Source organism: Metopolophium dirhodum, chromosome 5 (assembly GCF_019925205.1).
Source record: "Metopolophium dirhodum isolate CAU chromosome 5, ASM1992520v1, whole genome shotgun sequence".
NCBI classification, from domain to species: Eukaryota; Metazoa; Arthropoda; class Insecta; order Hemiptera; family Aphididae; genus Metopolophium; species Metopolophium dirhodum.
In genome coordinates this window covers 4,695,974-4,713,861 of record NC_083564.1, presented here as the reverse complement: position 1 = coordinate 4,713,861, position 17,888 = coordinate 4,695,974, and the positions used below count along the sequence as shown (strand labels likewise).

The 17,888-nt window shown below is 32.2% G+C and overlaps 1 protein-coding gene and 1 long non-coding RNA gene across 3 annotated transcripts; one reads left to right on the top strand and one right to left on the bottom strand.

Annotated features, from left to right (window-relative positions):
• The first annotated feature begins 3,366 nt into the window (after positions 1-3,366).
• Positions 3,367-17,864, top strand: LOC132944276 (arrestin domain-containing protein 17). Of its 2 annotated transcripts, none has more exons than XM_061013536.1 (6): positions 3,367-3,874; positions 11,405-11,521; positions 12,924-13,141; positions 13,818-14,003; positions 16,911-17,096; positions 17,382-17,864. In XM_061013536.1, exons 1-6 carry the CDS (start codon positions 3,754-3,756, stop codon positions 17,553-17,555), a joined length of 1,002 nt encoding a protein of 333 aa, XP_060869519.1. In that variant the 5' UTR covers positions 3,367-3,753; the 3' UTR covers positions 17,556-17,864. The 2 variants fall into 2 exon arrangements, with proteins under 2 accessions (XP_060869519.1, XP_060869518.1); XM_061013535.1 differs by having other exon boundaries at positions 12,924-13,144.
• Positions 15,804-17,016, bottom strand: LOC132944279 (uncharacterized). The gene is made up of 3 exons (XR_009664438.1): positions 16,778-17,016; positions 16,008-16,209; positions 15,804-15,933 (listed from the first exon to the last, which is right to left on the bottom strand). It is a non-coding gene; the product is annotated as an uncharacterized LOC132944279 (long non-coding RNA).
• Positions 17,865-17,888: the final 24 nt, after the last annotated feature.

The following is a 17,888-nucleotide window of genomic DNA, read 5'->3' as shown; positions in this document are numbered from 1 at the left end:
ACAGCAGAGTGACACCCACTTACCCACTTTTTTTTTCAAATAGATTGTTTATTGTGAAAATAATTAGTATATCACTGCATGTCTACATATATACCATTTAAATAGTTGTATAAGCAATTTTGATGATATATACAGTGCCAATTTTGTAGTTACCTATTTATATTATGGTAAAGACAACACTGAGTTTAATAATTGTACCTATACAAATACAACTATAAGAATCTACAATATCATTGTTGCGTTTTCATAAACAGTAATTTCTTTTTAAATTTATTGGAAAAAAATATTCTGTTGGATGCATACAGCTAACCACTTTTCTGTTGAACCACCTACGATTTTTATCAATGTCATAGAGATATTTTTACGTCCTACTGCATGTTGCAGACGAATTTAAGACGAATTAGTATTCACATACGCATAGGTAGGTTATATAGGTATAATATAAATATTACCTATATACGCGCTAGGCCGCAGCAGAGTATTTTTTATTACTGTAACAGATATGCTTATAATAATATAAGCTGATCAAATATGTGCGTCGCGTACAGGAACGCTCAGCACAATATTCAGCACATGTCGCCGATGTGTATAAAAAAAAAAACTGTCGAGGATGTGACGATTATTATAATAAGTAGTGTAGGTATATTCTACACCGATGTATAATATTTTCGTCGGAGGATGAGATAAATTCGATAAAAAAAAAAAAAACAGAAGAATATTCGCAAGAGACCAAATACCAATCTCGTATATTATTATTACTTATATACCTATACCAATCATATTATAGGTACGTACATAGGTAACGACTCGTGAAGCCATATATATGATATGGCGTTGCCCATGTAAGTAGGCATAATTCATTTTATTCCCTCGGCATTTAAGGCCCCGGCCCTATATTTATGGTTACATAAGTCTACACAATGAACGCAATAAGAGAGTGTACGCACATAATTCCGAGAAAAATAACATATTTACATGTATAGCATAATATCTACCATATATTATATACCTACTTTGTATATTGTATGAATTATTAAGGAACACCATTTTAGGTCGTTTACAACTGTGTGATCTGTTACCAAATCCCACACACAACATACATGAAACCACGGTTTGTATACATGCGTATCGTATGAACAATCTCAATATAATACATTCGGTAGATACTTTTCAGTCGTCCCTACAGTAGTCCGTAGGCGGTGCAGACTGAGTATAGCGTTTTAGAAGCGGGATAACTCTGGTTTTATTTATTTTTAATGAAACTATAGTTCCGCGATGAAAACCGAACAATAAAGACAATAATTATTATTAAACTCGATACATAAATAGGGCCTACCTATAGGTATACATATTCGGCCTGAGCCCACGTGGTCGCGTACGCGATCGAGATTTTTTGGGAACACGATTGAGTACAATATTAATAATTAGGCTCCAACGTTGTCAAATTTAAAATTAGGTACCTTTACAACTTTCGAAATAATACGATAACATTTTATGATTTTTGTCACCTTCAAAAATAAATCTGGCCATATCCAGATTCAAGGGTAAGTAATTACTAGACAATTAGTATCATAATAATATAATTTATTTATATAATAATATATAATAAATTGATTTACTTTTTTTGATTATAAAAGTATTGCTTTCGGTTTTAATAATAATAATTATAAGCCTGTGTATTTTAATACACAATTCGAACCACGGTCTCGGTGGACTAATTTTTTGCATTTTTTGAAACTTTAGAATAAAATTATACACTTACTTACGAACCACGCAGGGTCCGCGATCTGCCACAGGTAGATTGCCTACCTGATAAAATAGTACTTGCACAGAATATATGAAATATGTACTTCATATATTCTATGGTGCTTGCATAATCACAAGCGAATCTCACGGACAACGCCGGTCGAGAATTGGGATGGCTATAAATTAAAATTTAATATCATGCACACTCAAAAAGACATTGCTTCCACAGCGTGTTACGACCAAAAGGAATTTAACAATCACAAAAACACAGAAATAGCATTGCCGTGTCACCTATAGTTGCCTAGTTATAATTTTGTCAGTTGGAATGTACACAGCTTGTAAAATACATGCGATTTGGAAACATCGCACAAAAATATAAAACTAATTTTATTATAGAGAATCGTGTTGTAAGGAATTCAAAAATATACCTCCAATAACTAGTTAGTACCTCAGACCTCTACCTATATATCGTATGGTCTATACTGTCACGAAAAGTGAAAATAAATAATTATTTAATTTTATTTAATGGTCTGGAGTACTCGGTATTTATTACCATATTATACATTTATTATGGGTACACTCTATAGGTACTCAAAATATGTATTCAAATCATTAAAAATATTAATACTTATATTTTGTCTTTTACCAAACTCTGTAATTTATTATTAAGCACCAACCTATCTACCGAACGTTGATCTGCTTTTGTTTCACATGTTCTACAAAATAATCTACTAGTAAAATAAAATACTCTAAAAATTGAAAAATCTCAACTACAGCCAGGTCATAATAATATTATACAGCCGACTTATAAGTAAGTATACCTCTAGACCGGAGTTCCAGACTCCTGAGTCGATTGTAGCAGTTCGCAACAGCTGCAATACTTCAGGTTGGTATATAAATACACATGCAGGTTAACCTATAGAGTATAGACTATAACCACCTACCTACTATATACAGGGTGATCATCGAGCATGCGTAATGGCTTACCTCCACTTTATATTTAAGTACCCATATCAAAATACCAAATTTCCGCGTATTAAAAAAAACATATATTTTTTATACCATTTATAAGGAGTATCCTCCAAGCGGTACAAAAACTTATTATATTTAAATCAGAAGGAACCGGCTTTTATTGCTGTAGGACTTTTTTGAAAATATTGACGCATCTAAATATAGAAATTCGAACCATTACTTTTAGAGTTATTAAACTTTACGTACCTACGACCTATACTTGCAATGATAATTTATAATGATAACATAAAACATTTTAATGATAGAATATTCAGTCCTCTATGGCACTTTATACTTTATTAGTTATTACTTATTATATTCAATAAATTCAAATTATATTTGAAATATAAGCATATACCACATATAAGCGGTAAAAAAACCACGTTAAAAAATATTTGGTCTTCAAGTGTAGGTACTTAAAAAATTATTTTGAAAATCAGAAGTTAAATAAATTGAACTACAAAGTTACAAAAGGACGCGTGAGCACATTACGTCATGTTTGGTGAATCACTCCGTATAATCGACGACGGTCAGGTGTCGCGGGGACGGACCGGTCCTAGGCCGCGGCGCGTCGTTGCAGTCGGCGTGCAGACAATAATATACTTTGGTACCGCGCAACGCGTATTACTATAATATAGTGAACGATACGCGCCTCCGTCCAGTAAGAATAATAATAATAAAAATAGTGAACGCGTTACGGTGCTCGGCGGACGACGTGCGCGCGTCGGCGGTTGCTCTTCGTTCGCGCCATCGTCATAGTATCATTATAATTCGTCTTTATTATAATATCTTAACACCGCGGCCGTTATTTTTGTGCTCTGTTTAGGCGACATAACAATAATAATATACAATTTATAATAATTCATGTTCCTATCGCGATACACAAAAATAATTACATCACAGTGCGGTTGGCCGCCTTCGAGAATTTTTATTTTGCCATCGCGGGACATACCTAGGTAGAGGTATATATTATAATATACCTGTCTGACAGTCATCATGTCCAGAAAACTCGAGAAATTCGTCGTGCTCTTCGACAACACCAACCTGTTGTATTTCCCGGGTCAGTTTCTCAGCGGCAGAGTGTTGGTGGAGCTCAAGGACGACACGCAGGCCTTGGGTAAATATAATAATATGTTCACAATATAACAATACGACGAACGGACATCGTCGTCGCAGTCGGATTATTTTTTATAACATAAAATATACAATAGGTACACACTATATTATACCTTAGCTGCAGGTAGACCGTGTACGGCACTAGACGCTATAATTCAGGTAATGGCAATAGTTAGGTACGTCCTATAAAAATATTATACTTACCTATATCATGGTGCCGGTCGGCCGTTGGCATGCACACGGGTATATGTCTGTATAATCACACTTGTCAAGTTTTTAGATAGGTACTATTGATTCGTAATTTTGTATTAAAAATAGGTAAGTATAAAGTAGTGAAAAAAGGCCAAGTATAAACTTTTACGGTATATAAGTTCTACGTCGACAATATTATACTATCTGTATTGTCTCTGTCAGGCGTCAGCTCCGATGAATTTACAACATGTTTTATATTCAATACAAAAACGTACCTATAACATCTAGACATATAGTCATTAGTCATATTGCAGTATACCGTGGAGCACTCCACGAAGGTTCAATTTCAACGTAGGTTCCTATTTAACCACCTACCTGATCAAAATACACAGGGGCGTATACAAGAGGGGATGTGGGGGTCAGATCCCCCTCATAGGCCTTTTTTTTAAGTTTTATAAAATAGTGTTCTTAGTGTTAGCGCGTTAGGTACAAGGAAACATAGAAAAAAATTAAATAATTTGTGTACTATAACTGTTTATTTCAGGGTCGTCATTTCAATTTTTTGAAAGGTATTCTAACATAACATAAAAAATGTTGTCACTACACTTGAATATGAGGATCTTTACAATATTTTATATGTAATAATATACCTAATATATTATGAATAGTATATTATACCTAATAATACTGAGTTTGTACTTAAATTTAAATACTTATATACATTATTGTATCTAATTGTATTATATATATTACCTATATTTTGATATTTATTCTTTTGATGTGCAGATACCTAGGTTAAAGGCTTGAATTTTTTTCTGACCCCTCCCCTCCCTGCAAAAATTATATATACGCCACTGAAAATGAATAAAAAAAGTATGTTTGACAAGTATGAATTACTTGTACCTAACCTATGTATGCTCAAACATAATTTTCTCTCGTCAGACGGAATGCATTTTCCGTCGCTCGGCCGATCGCAATTTATTAAAATATAATATAATATGTGTGTACTTCAAAAAAAAATCTCTATAATATTATAATTTATAATAATATAATATGTGTTGTAACCGTGAGTGAAAGTGTATAATATTATTATCCTACCGGTTGGCGGAGTAGGCGTAAAAAAAACCTGCAGCCCGGCACACGCCTCGTCGACTCGTACCTATATATATACAATATACATGCACAGTATAAGGTATATCTATCAGTATAATATGATATAATTTAAACGCATTATTGCGCGCGTCTTTGTTTTCACTATTATAGCAGTGTCGCGTATTATACACCGCATTATAGTCTTGTATTTTGTGTGGAAACCGAACGTTTTGTCGGCGTAAAACTTTCGTTTTGATAAGACTCGCCAATACCCGTGGCCCGCAGGTACCTAAAGAAATTCTGCGCTTTCCGTGGAAAATGCTCGAAATCATACACTTCTCGCTGTAGAGTAATCATTTTAATCTGTCATTTAATATTAAACTTGTTTTATTTTTAAAACTATGACTATGCGAGATATCACGCGAGTAAATGTGAAAAAACGTCGTAATATTGTGCATACATTAGAACGAGATCCTCGCATTTCTTAGAATATGCAAAGTTCAATTTAGTACATGAAATCTCCGAAGTTAGGACAGTTAGGTACTTTTCAAAACGTACATTACGTACACTATTTTTTACTACATGCAAATATAGCCTTAAACGCAATCGCTCAAGTCCCAAACCTAGTTTTATACCATGCGTCGCATGTCAGTATAATATGTATCGGTATGGTGGTATCTATATGGCTGTAGTATGTATCTAGTCGTCAATGATCGTTAGGAGTACGCGAGTACCTATACTACCTAATATACGTATTATAGTGTATGTGTATATAAGTGTATTACATAAACGCAATAATTTAACTTTGTATTTATTTTCTCTTGCATTTTACCGCATGCATAATATTATATAGATCAATGATAAATGATAATATACCTGTGAGTTATAATCAATATGATGCTCGTCCGCGCAACATTGCTGCTCCTCAAGTTACTTCGCTAAAATCGTTTTTTAAACTAATAATTTAGTAAAAAAAAAACCAAAAAATCAACAAGATTCAAAAGGTTGGTTAGCTATGTATTTGTCCCAGGTTATCTACCGCTTTCCATAGCGTAAATTTAAGTATTAAGTCCTGCATGGGTTGTACACATTATCCGATTAGGTGTGTATCTATATGTATTACCCTATCCGCATGCAAGTAAATATTAAAAATGTATATAATTCAATTAATAATTAACCCTAATTATATATAGTAATTAGTAATCACTTAACAGGTACAATAAGTCTATATAGTTTTTTAATCTTTGCGTGAGAAAGTAGAAACAAAAAATATACAATTGAACAGTGATTATAGCATATTATATTATATTATTATGTATTTATTAAATAGGTACTATAGCTAGGTAGGTGATACCTACTCATAAATTATAAATAATCTATCGTAGTTAATTCCTCATAATAATATTATGTATTCCGTAAAATATGTACCTGGAGACTGCAGTGTCACAATAAGTGTTGAGGTGTGGTTAATAATTGAATTGTCGGTTGCCTTTTTTTTGACCTTCATAACCTATAAAGACAGCAAGCCTTCCAACGTATAACGTGAAAATTAACGAAGTCAATATTTCTGACTTCTATAAGTTTATAAGAATGTATTGTATTATTGAAAATGTCTGTCTTTGTACAATTTCAACGGCAAAACCAATGTAAAATAAGATTTTTAGCTGTAAACATAAGTAAATAGTACAAAAGAAAGTATCAGGTCGATAACGTAGGTATTATACATAGTTTTGAATTGATACTTAGATTCATTAATGGGCATTAAAAAGCACAGAGATCGTTGAGGACAATACGCTGGACTCAATAGCGCCGAATGAAATTAAAACTGGCAGTTAAAATAATTTGATTGAACCCCTTCAAACGACTGTGAAACTGGCTCAACTAATTATGCATAAATAATTTAATGACAATCTGTGTTTAATATAACTATAGCAGAAATACAAAGAAGTATGCTCTATTATTTTACCCGAAATATACCCTCCGCCCACCCATTATTAAGGCAATTGAACTACTTGAAGTATGTTTTCAGCGCCACTGGGACGACTAATAAAAAAATGATTGTACGTTTGTACCATGGAGTAATTCACTACCTAATGGCTAATATTGAGATGAAAGCAATTTAAATTTAAATTTTAGATAATTATTAATTAATAATACCTACACTTTTTATTAATATTGTATTTAGGCCATAATGCATGATAAATTTAATAAAAATAATATGTTTGCCGATCAAAAGATAAATATAATTAATATTCATTTCTATAAACTTAATCCTATACCAGCTTTAGCTAAATATATTTACGTCCTACACACTTTGATAGGTTGATGTATATAATTATATTTTTAGATTAAAATATTTTAATATTATACAGCCATCGACTGGATTCAGATATAGGAAAAATTAAATTAGATAAATTATAATATGATGTGCAACTTGATTGCAGAGTCCGACTGCACCATAAAGCCAACTCTGCTGCGGATGTCCTAATCCGGTGGCTGGAATAGTGTAATGCAAATGTCCAACCTTTGAAATTATTTTAACATAAAATCTTACGGATCACAGAGTGTGGTTTCCAGCTGGTGTCCTCGATCAAGATATCTAGACATATTTGAATTGATTGTATAATGTACATATCCACCCATACCCACTTAACTATTAGTTATTAGATAGGTCTTTTATTTTTCTCGGAGATTATCCATCAATATTGTCCTAAATACCTGAAATACTCAACCAACGATTAAACGAAATAATATGTAGGTTTCAAGCAAAACAAGGTAAAATAAAACATCTATATTCTATATTATACCATCCATGTCGCTGAAAACGTGATGCAACATTATTTTGTACGCAGCGGTGTCCGGAGTTTCACTTATTTTATTATTTATATACATATAGTAAAACATTTTTGTACTTCTACGGCTCTACCTACAAAAACGTAGTTATAGGTACAAGCCGCAAAACAACTTTATTTTGAAATGTCAATTTATTTTCATTCGTTTCGAGGCAACGTAGTCATTAATTACTAATTAGATTATGAAGCACCTATATATACTTTGACTTATCATCCGAAGAACGGCAGTAGTGCAGTACATAATCATCGTACACTATATAGGTACAGTTATAATAATGGCAAGACGTAATAATATCTTAGTTGTTGTAATAAGTATATATCACCAAGTCGCATGACTGCACGACCGTTCAATGCTATTTGAGGATCGTTAAAAATTTAACGGACCAATCAATGAGGATCCGTTAAATTCTCAAGTGGTTGTGCAATACGTGACTGCATAATAATTTTTATTATAGTGAGTAATGAATAGTGACCACTGACCATATTATTATAAACTGCAACAACGTCCGAATAACGTGACAGAAGTAATGATTCCCCTAATAAATGATCCCGGGAAAAATAACACCATGAAAAAACAACCACGTAAAAAATAACCCTATAATAAAGATTATGTGTTACACATAATATACTTACGTCTTAAATAATATACTTCTCATGATTCCAATGTCAGCATATATAATTTAAAAACAGACAAAATATTAAAGTATAATATTTTTAGTCATGAATCATAATTAATATAATGATACTTGCATAAAAATTTAGTTTTTAAATATCTGTATACCTATATAATATATTATTTATATTGTATATTATTTTCAAAAGTATTGTCTATTTGTACGCCACTGGTAAAATACCAGAGTCCACGAAACAATTTTTTTTTTATTAATTATCAAAAATAATATGCAATTTTAAGATATTTCATACGAAGTTAGTTTTTCCTTTGTTTTTTTTCAAGGGGTTATATTTTCGCGGTACTTATTTGCATAATTTTTATAATATTGTATGCATACTCCCCCTCCCTATATTTGAACCACAACATTGAGGGGAATCGCGTTAGCATTACTTCTCCTATATTGTACCGGTAGGTACTATATAACTAAATATTTTTGATTAGACAAATTTTTGTTTTTCAGTAACTGTGCTGACCAATTTAATATATTTTTTAAGGTCATAATGTTCATTGCACTTAAATACTTGAATTTTCAAGCGCTGTAAAAATTATAAAATTAAATATGGAATGATGATATAGGTATTTTAGTTTAAAACAGAATTACAATTTAAATCTTCAGAACTTTATCAAATGTTATTTATATATCATATGTAATTAATATTATTACATCGGAAATGAAATCGAAATTTTATGACGTGTAAGGTATTGCTGTGTGTATTAGTAGGTACCTACCTATATTGTATTATTTATATACATAATAGATATATAATATAATTAAATATAATATAACCCAACACAAACTTTAGATCAAAGATTGTAAAAGATGATAATAAATGAAATTAAAAAACTAAAAATTATACTTAAGAGAATACCCTCACACGGGCATTTGTTGCCTCCGTTTTACAAACGTACATGTCAATAATTTTACGTTCACAATAATACATTTTACTCTGCATTTTCTAAAATTAGTGCATTTACCTCTTACAACATTTTAAGGTAACAATATTATCCAGGGCATCTCGGAGGGTTTTATTGATTTTATTATTTTTAAATAAGTTATGATCATTAAAAATTTTACAAACAATTTACAGTTTAAAAATGGTCATAACTAGCCCCTTTATAAAAATACTAGTAAAAGCCTCAGAGATTCCCTAGATAATCTTATACCTTTACATTTTATAAGATGCAAATTCAATCTAATTTTAGAAATTATAGAGTAAAATGTATAATTGTGAACGTAAAATTTGCCATGTTATACGAGGCGGAGACAACAATTAATGCACGTTTGGCGTCCTCTTAACACCTTAATAAAATTTTGATATTTTGAGTTTAGACATATATTATCATATAGGTACTGTAGTGTGTTTTCACTTAGAGGTACCACTAATTACAGCAGATTGACTTTGATTCTTAGATTGAAATTGTGTTTGTGTGAAAGGAAATGGATTACCGAATTCCACATTATGAGAAAAATTCAAATTTTTTAACTCTCCGGCACGTGTGAGCCAAACAACTTACATTTATTCTAAATGACGGTACCATTTTTTTCTACTAATTAGGAATTTTGAACATGTTTTTCTTAAACAATATGTGAACAAATAGATTCTTCTTATTACAAAATTGACACAGTAAGAGTATAATTATTAATATAGTATATGTAGTCTATATATTCATGGTATGTAAACATAGGCATATTGCAGCTATCTACAAGGATAACGACAATTACCTAAAAACCATGCAAAATCACAAACAGTCTAACCCTAATTAGTAATAAGTAATTGTTACCCAATACCTACTCAGTGCTCGACTTGGAAAAATTAAAATACGGAGACTCTGTTTACTTTTAATTAAGAGCGTCCTCGTCACTTGTCAAACATTATAACACCCCCTAATATACCCTTTAAATCATATAAAAAATTATTTATAAATAATAAATAAATAAAAGTTAGATAATAATATAAGACATATGTAATTATTTAGGTGCCTATTTTAATTATAAATAATAACAAACTCAAAAGGATAGTAAAAGTAAATAAATTAATAGTTTAGTATAATAATTAGTATTTAGTTAATGTTACCTAGTTAATAGAACCGCGGTTATGAAATAATCCATAAGACAAATATTATGATAATACTACCTATCTCGCGCATTTTGATAAAAATGCAGAATGATGTGCGTTCCTCTTAAAAATAATAGTAGGGGTACGTTAACATTTCTGAAAAATTAGTTGTGGTATTCCGTCCCCCTGCGTCCACCCACAAGTCGAGCACTGTAACCTACTATGTATATTATATACGTACTTAGAGTATCGACGGGACGAGAAAAAATATTTTATTATAATAATAACAAAAAAAAATTACCAAAGATTATAACTGCTAAGCAGGCCACTGCGGTTTAATGATTCACGGAACATCACCTCAGTGGTTTAGCCATGACTAGATTCGATGAAATGAAATGCACAATTAACATTATATAATAATATATATATAGATGTATTATGTCAAAATAACAAATTGCACAACTTTGCAATAGGTATTCATAATTGAAAACTATAAATTTGCTATGGTACAGCGCGTGCGGTCGGTCAATCACTGCAGCGATCATAAATCGTAAACATTAATAATGTATACCGCAATAATCATAAACGTCATACCTATTATAATCCGTCGTCGGATTAATCGGTTGACACATCCTATAATATTTTTTGATTTATTTATGAAACAGGCTTACATTTCCACGTGATCGGCGAAGGGGTAGTGCGATTGAAAAGCAAACGGCGCGAGCGGATCTACGACAAGGAAAACTACATAGATTTTCGGATGAGACTACTCGGAGAACCGGGTATGTATATAATTATTAATTATACCAAAACAAATACCTCGAGATGTTGTGGAAATACTCTAAGACAATGTACATTGGTTTAGAGATATTTCGTCGAATACGAACGCTGCATCTTTACAATCTATAGATTGATTATACTATAATAGCGGTATAACAACCGTAGGCGGTCTTAATAAGGGTGGACTTATTATATTTAAGCCAGCGTCCACCGAAATGTGTGAATTTATTTTTAGTCGTCCAACAACAAGCTTTCAGATTCTGGGATAAGAAAAGCAGAAACAAAGTCAAAGTTGAGATTTATAGAATATATACACCACATACCATACACTGCACATACACCTATATAATAAACCGTCTATATAGTTAATATTATAGTTATAAGTATTTAAACTTTAAAGTTTAGATGAGCTGCGAGTAGTGGACCAACATTATACAGGGTATACCTGCACTACTATTCACTCCACTCATCTGAAATAAATATTTATAACTCATAAGTCAAAATATCGATTTTTATGTATCAAAGTACGTGGAAATGAGTTTTTTTAAATTTAAATTAAAATCGAATGTACAATAGTCATTTTTTTAAGCCATAATTACAATAATAGCAGAAATCGTAGATGGGTACCCAATAGTGCGAGGATAAATGGATTGAAATACTACGAGGAGCGATCTGAGAGTTGACGGTTTGCTGAACCCCAACTTGTATTCAATATTCTTAGAAGAGTCTTATTATGGCTTTGTAGATTATGAGATTGCAGATGGTTGATAATTTAGATCGGATACGAGGACGAAGCAGTTGGAGTTAAGAATTAGCTAATTTTCGTTTATATTTAAGGAGAGGAACCTAGGCAATGTTCTTGTCTAATGTTAAGTCTAGATATTTTACTTCGGACACTGTATGAATTCTGTTACCTATTGTTTGGTTAGGAGAAAATTATAAATGAAGACTTGGTTTTGTTAATTTGTATCTTCTAACGATTGGACCAACAATGAATCATATCAATTAGGGTATCTTTAAATGCATTTGGAGACAAATTCTGGGTCTTTTAAGAAGCCATTATTATTGTATCATTGGCGAGCGCACCAATGAATGTATAAAATGCGGTATGCGGGAATAAGGAATTATAAATGTAACGACTAAAAGCTAGTATTTTAGCTAGTGCTTAATATTTTCATAAATGTCAATAGTTTTTGGGTAGAAGAGCGATAAAAGAATCCCGTATACGAGAAGGAGACAATATACTAGTCTATAAAATAACAAGATAACTAAGAAGACAATAAATAAATTCTCAAGTCCGCCTACGGTCCTATACACGAGTCGAGTGGCCACTCGACCACACCAACGTTCAAGGTTACATTATTTACCATAATATATTTAAAATGTCCTCCGTGGTGTGTGCAGGACAACCGCCAGTGATGCTGTCGCCAGGCATTCACAGTTTTCCGTTTAAACTCGGCCTGCCACCAGGACTGCCGTCCACGTTCCTGGGAAAGTCAGGTTGGGTCCAGTACTACTGCAAGGCTGCGCTCCGGGAGCCCAACTCGCTCACGCATAAGAACCAACAAGTTTTCATCGTCATGAACCCGATCGATCTCAACATGGAGCCGTCCATTTTATCTGTAGTAAAACATGTTACACGCAATAATAATAATCAATAATAATATTATGCCTTAATGATGTAGTATACACGATGTACCTACTTACATAGTTATATGCCAACATTGACGGTGGTGGATTCGGGGATTACGCATCAAAGGTTTCATTGGTGGGGTGGGGCGGGCGACGGGGCAATCGGCTACCATTTGGTCCTTTTTTTTTTAATGTGAAAATAAAGCTAGGTCTTGTTTCGTAAATTAAAATGCATTTCACGTACCTAAATCTGAGATGGATAAAGTCGAGTACAACTCGAGTAAAATGTTGTATTACCTATACATATAATATGTACCTAATAATATTATAGTATAGTTGTATCAATATGTCATAATATTACACTGTCACAAACTGTACTATTTGTACAGAAACTGTAATTTCGAAAATTATTTCATCGTACCTATATATTTTCAAAATGGAAAAATACGTTCCATCCCCTCAACCGACGATTCCAAATGAGTCCGACGTCCCTGTAAGTGGGAAGGTTGTGGTGGGGTGAGTGGGTGATAGTCTTCGTGTCTCCGCCCCTTGATGGATCCACCACCGGACTATCTGTCTATCAAACGTCGGGCATATTTTGTTATTGCAACGATGATGCGATTTGCTAGTATCGGCTTTAGCAACGATGCACGTGTTGTTTCGCAGGAACCGTTCCGGTGCGACATCGATCACAAACTGTCAAAGGCCATGTGCTTGGGATCCGGTCTGGTCGAGTGTCAGGTGTGCCTGGACAAGGGTGCCTATGTGCCAGGTGAGACCATTGAGATCACTGCTACAGTCACCAACAACAGCAAAGTTACCATTAAATCGACCAGAGCTACGCTGACGGAGGTGAGTATATAGAAGCACATACTACATACATAATACTGCATTCTCATTTCATAGAACACACTGCCATGTAGTGGACATAGGCGTGCGCAGACTTAAATTTCTGGTCGAGCTTAGGCACTATAGCCCTAATATTTTGACAGCGTCCATATTTTTTTTTTGAACACATCAACTTGATGTATTAACCTATTAATGTCTATAGTACCTAGTACCTACTATAATAGTTATTGTATTTGCATAAAGGTATAATGTTTGTATAATGTTTTTGTCAGATTAATAAAATGTAGATAACGGTAGATACACACAAATATTTTTGATTTTATTATACTTTCACGACAAACAAAATTTCCATGATCTCTACGAACATATTATTATAAGAAAATATAAACGCACATTTTACCATGCCCTTAAAAAGTTTCAGGTTGAGCCTGGGCTTGACCGGCTCGCCCCGTGCGCACGCCTATGGTAGTGGATCGTGGATGTGTGCACTAGCAAACGACACTAAAGACAATTATTTAAATAAATACTTATACAAATATAGACAGTATAATTAAAGATCGCTTTTGGGTATATATTATGATCGATTGAATGAATATGGCTAAAATAAGTAACAAGTATAATAACACTACATGGCGTAGGTATTGGAGTGTTATTTCGCAGGAGGCGTCTAACAGTCGGTATTAAAATACTGGGTAGATAGGTATACCTATAGATTTATTATAGGTATATATAGCTATAAGCTATAGGCTTTAATATCTAATAACTACTTACTTTTTAAACTCAACAAATACAAAAAATAACTTATATTAATAAATATATTACTAAATGTAGGAAAAAATTCAAAGTCTACAGTTTTCGTTTTTGAATTGGGTACAATAAAAAACAAATTAAAATTTTTCGAAAATTTAAATAGCATAATAGGACGGGAAGTGAGCTATTTCAGTCGCGGGCTTCCCGCACGAGCCACACATACTATTTTTTGTCACAGCTCTGTGTTAATTGATCGCGCCATGACGGCAAACGTAATTCAGGCTGGCATCTATGCAACAATGCCAGACTATTCTACGAAAACAATACGTATTTCGTGAAAGAATAGACTTGGTATTATTTATTTTAAGCGTCATGAATGGAGGTTATATAATATGAATATAAGATGTAACCAAAAGTTTATGTTTTGTAAGGACCGTGGTATAGATTTCAGTATCAATAATAATGTTATTATATTAAAATAAAATAAGAATAAAAAAAATTAACCAAGGCAAAGTTTATGCATTACGCGGGGATCTACGCAACAATCAAATTATTATACGAAAACAATTTCACGAAAGAATATAATATTAAGAATATATTCCCGTTATCCATTTTTCTGAAAAGTGCTGTAAATTTTTTGCTTCTTGTCGGCCTCCCAAATGTAGAAACTAGATCCTATTCGCTACCTGCAGAAACCACCCTCGGACATCGTTGCAGACAGTGGCGGCTTTAGGTGGGGGGGTGAGGAGGTAGATATGCCCCTAACAAAATTCCAAAACAAAAAAATAGAACAGACGAATAGGCGATTACTAAACAATTTGATTTAATATAATATACGCTTTTATTATTATACAGTGTATAATTTTATATCGTATTATATAGTATATTCTCGATCTCGTTTAACTGTAAATTCTATCGTTATTTTATATTTTCGTTAAGTACGCCAGTACGCAGTAAGTATGCGTCATGGTTTTCCGTTAGGGACTCTCGGGTTCTTTATTTATGATTATAATTTGTTTGATTTCTTACTGTTAATACGTTTTGACGACTGCTGCGGTCTTGCGTTCAGATTAATTTATTGTTTCGATGCTTGTATAGCAATGGATCGGGAACCAGTCCGATTGTCCGAACCAATGAAAGATGTTCATCAACATTACGACCAGCTTAAAATCTAGTCGAGTACCTACACACAAGGCCGTAAAGGAAAAACAATTTAGGGGGTCCTACATTATTTTAATATGGATACTAGACACTTACCATTTTCACGACTCATTTTGGTCTCGCTCTTTATGCATATCCATCGGGACATTTCTATAGATATACGGATAAAGTAATCGATCGATTCGCAAAAACGAATCGCAGGTTAGGTTCGATTCGCAGAATCGAAGATTAAATTTTGTATTATAATTTGTAGTTGTTCATATTTTTATTTTTTGACTCGTGCACTATTTCGTATAATCTGTAATTAATTTTTAAATTAAAACACTTGTGAGTTGTAAGTTTAATAGAAAATAAAGCTCAGTCCGATAGATGATCTAAAGTTGATAATTTTTTATGCGTACCTACGTGTATTTTTACAATTGTCACAATTGAGTAATTAATAAGATGAATAGCTAATGTGGCTACGTGGGTTAGATATGGTAGGTACTGATTTTGAAGCATTTGAATATATTTCGATATTACAGGCACTTAACATCAAATAGCAACAAAAAAATTGTGATCTTTAGGCCTCCCCCTTAAAAAAAAATCACACTACATGGCCATTAGCCGCCACTCAGGCTGCAGATTGAATCATTTTTGCATTTTAAAAATTATCTATATTCAAAACCATTGTAAAACCAACAACTAATCGACGCGCTCAGAATCTAAAAATTCTGTAAAACCAATGTTATTGTAAAATAAACAATGTTTTTTTAAATTTATATTATATACATTTTGTTAAACGCGTAGGCGTAAATATGGTTAAAAATCTGGGGGAGGGCTAGAAACATAAATCAACATTTATTAACATAATATATTATACTTACGAATGAGGTTAAGTTAGGAAATATTTTACCAAGCTTCTTCATTACTCCATCAATGGGCTATGGTTAAACATATTTATTACTAAACTTACTTGTTAATTCCTAAGTTAAATCGTTGGTGTTTAATACACTTTAGACCATTCAATATTTTGCCAAGAGTAAAATAATACAATCAGAGACCAGAGAATTGGCTTCGCTGAAAAGAGACAAAATCAGACCTAACGAAATGGACCAATGGCACAATGAACAGCTGTACGTGCCACCACTGCCGCCTACTAACCTCCGTGGGTGTCATCTAATAAATATTCAATATGATATTTATGTAAGTAGAATCGTATTGTGGAAATACAAAATCAAGGTTACATTTTTTTAAAATTATTATTATTAGTTATAGTGAAAGTTTCTACCTATATAATTATTATTGAAAAAAATCAAAAACTACGATTGTTATTTAGTACTTTATTAGGTTGCCATATACTAATATAAACGGTGATTGAAACATTCTATATTTTAATAGACATTGGATAAAAAAAAATATTTCAAAAAATTTCACTTATGTATATTTTTCAACAAATTAACTCTCATAGATTTTTGTTCAATTTTATAGTTCATTATATCGCCGAATAATATGGAAAAGGATGTAAAACTACAACTTCCTATTATGATGGGTACTTATCCGTTTAGAACAGAAAATGGATCATTCGATGGAAAACTTGGGACCCATTATCCATCGACATTGCCAATACTACGGCCATGGTTGGAAGAAAAGACTTTTAAATGATAAAATTAATTATTGAAAATTATATGTATTAGTCAACTAACCACCCTTCTTATTATATTTTTAAATTAATTAATATTTAATATATGTAAATTTGAATTAAACAATTTCATCCGTTTTACTTATTCCTAGTTTTTTCAGATTAACTTTAATCACCTTTACCTCTAAAAGTTGATATTGAAACATAACTACTATGATTCTATTTTTTTTATATATGTAATAATATGTAATTATTACTGTATTATACAAATACAATTATTTTGTAATAACTTTGTACAAAATTCAATAAATATAAAATGTTTTTAAAAGCAATTTTTAGGTTCTAATTAAAAAAAT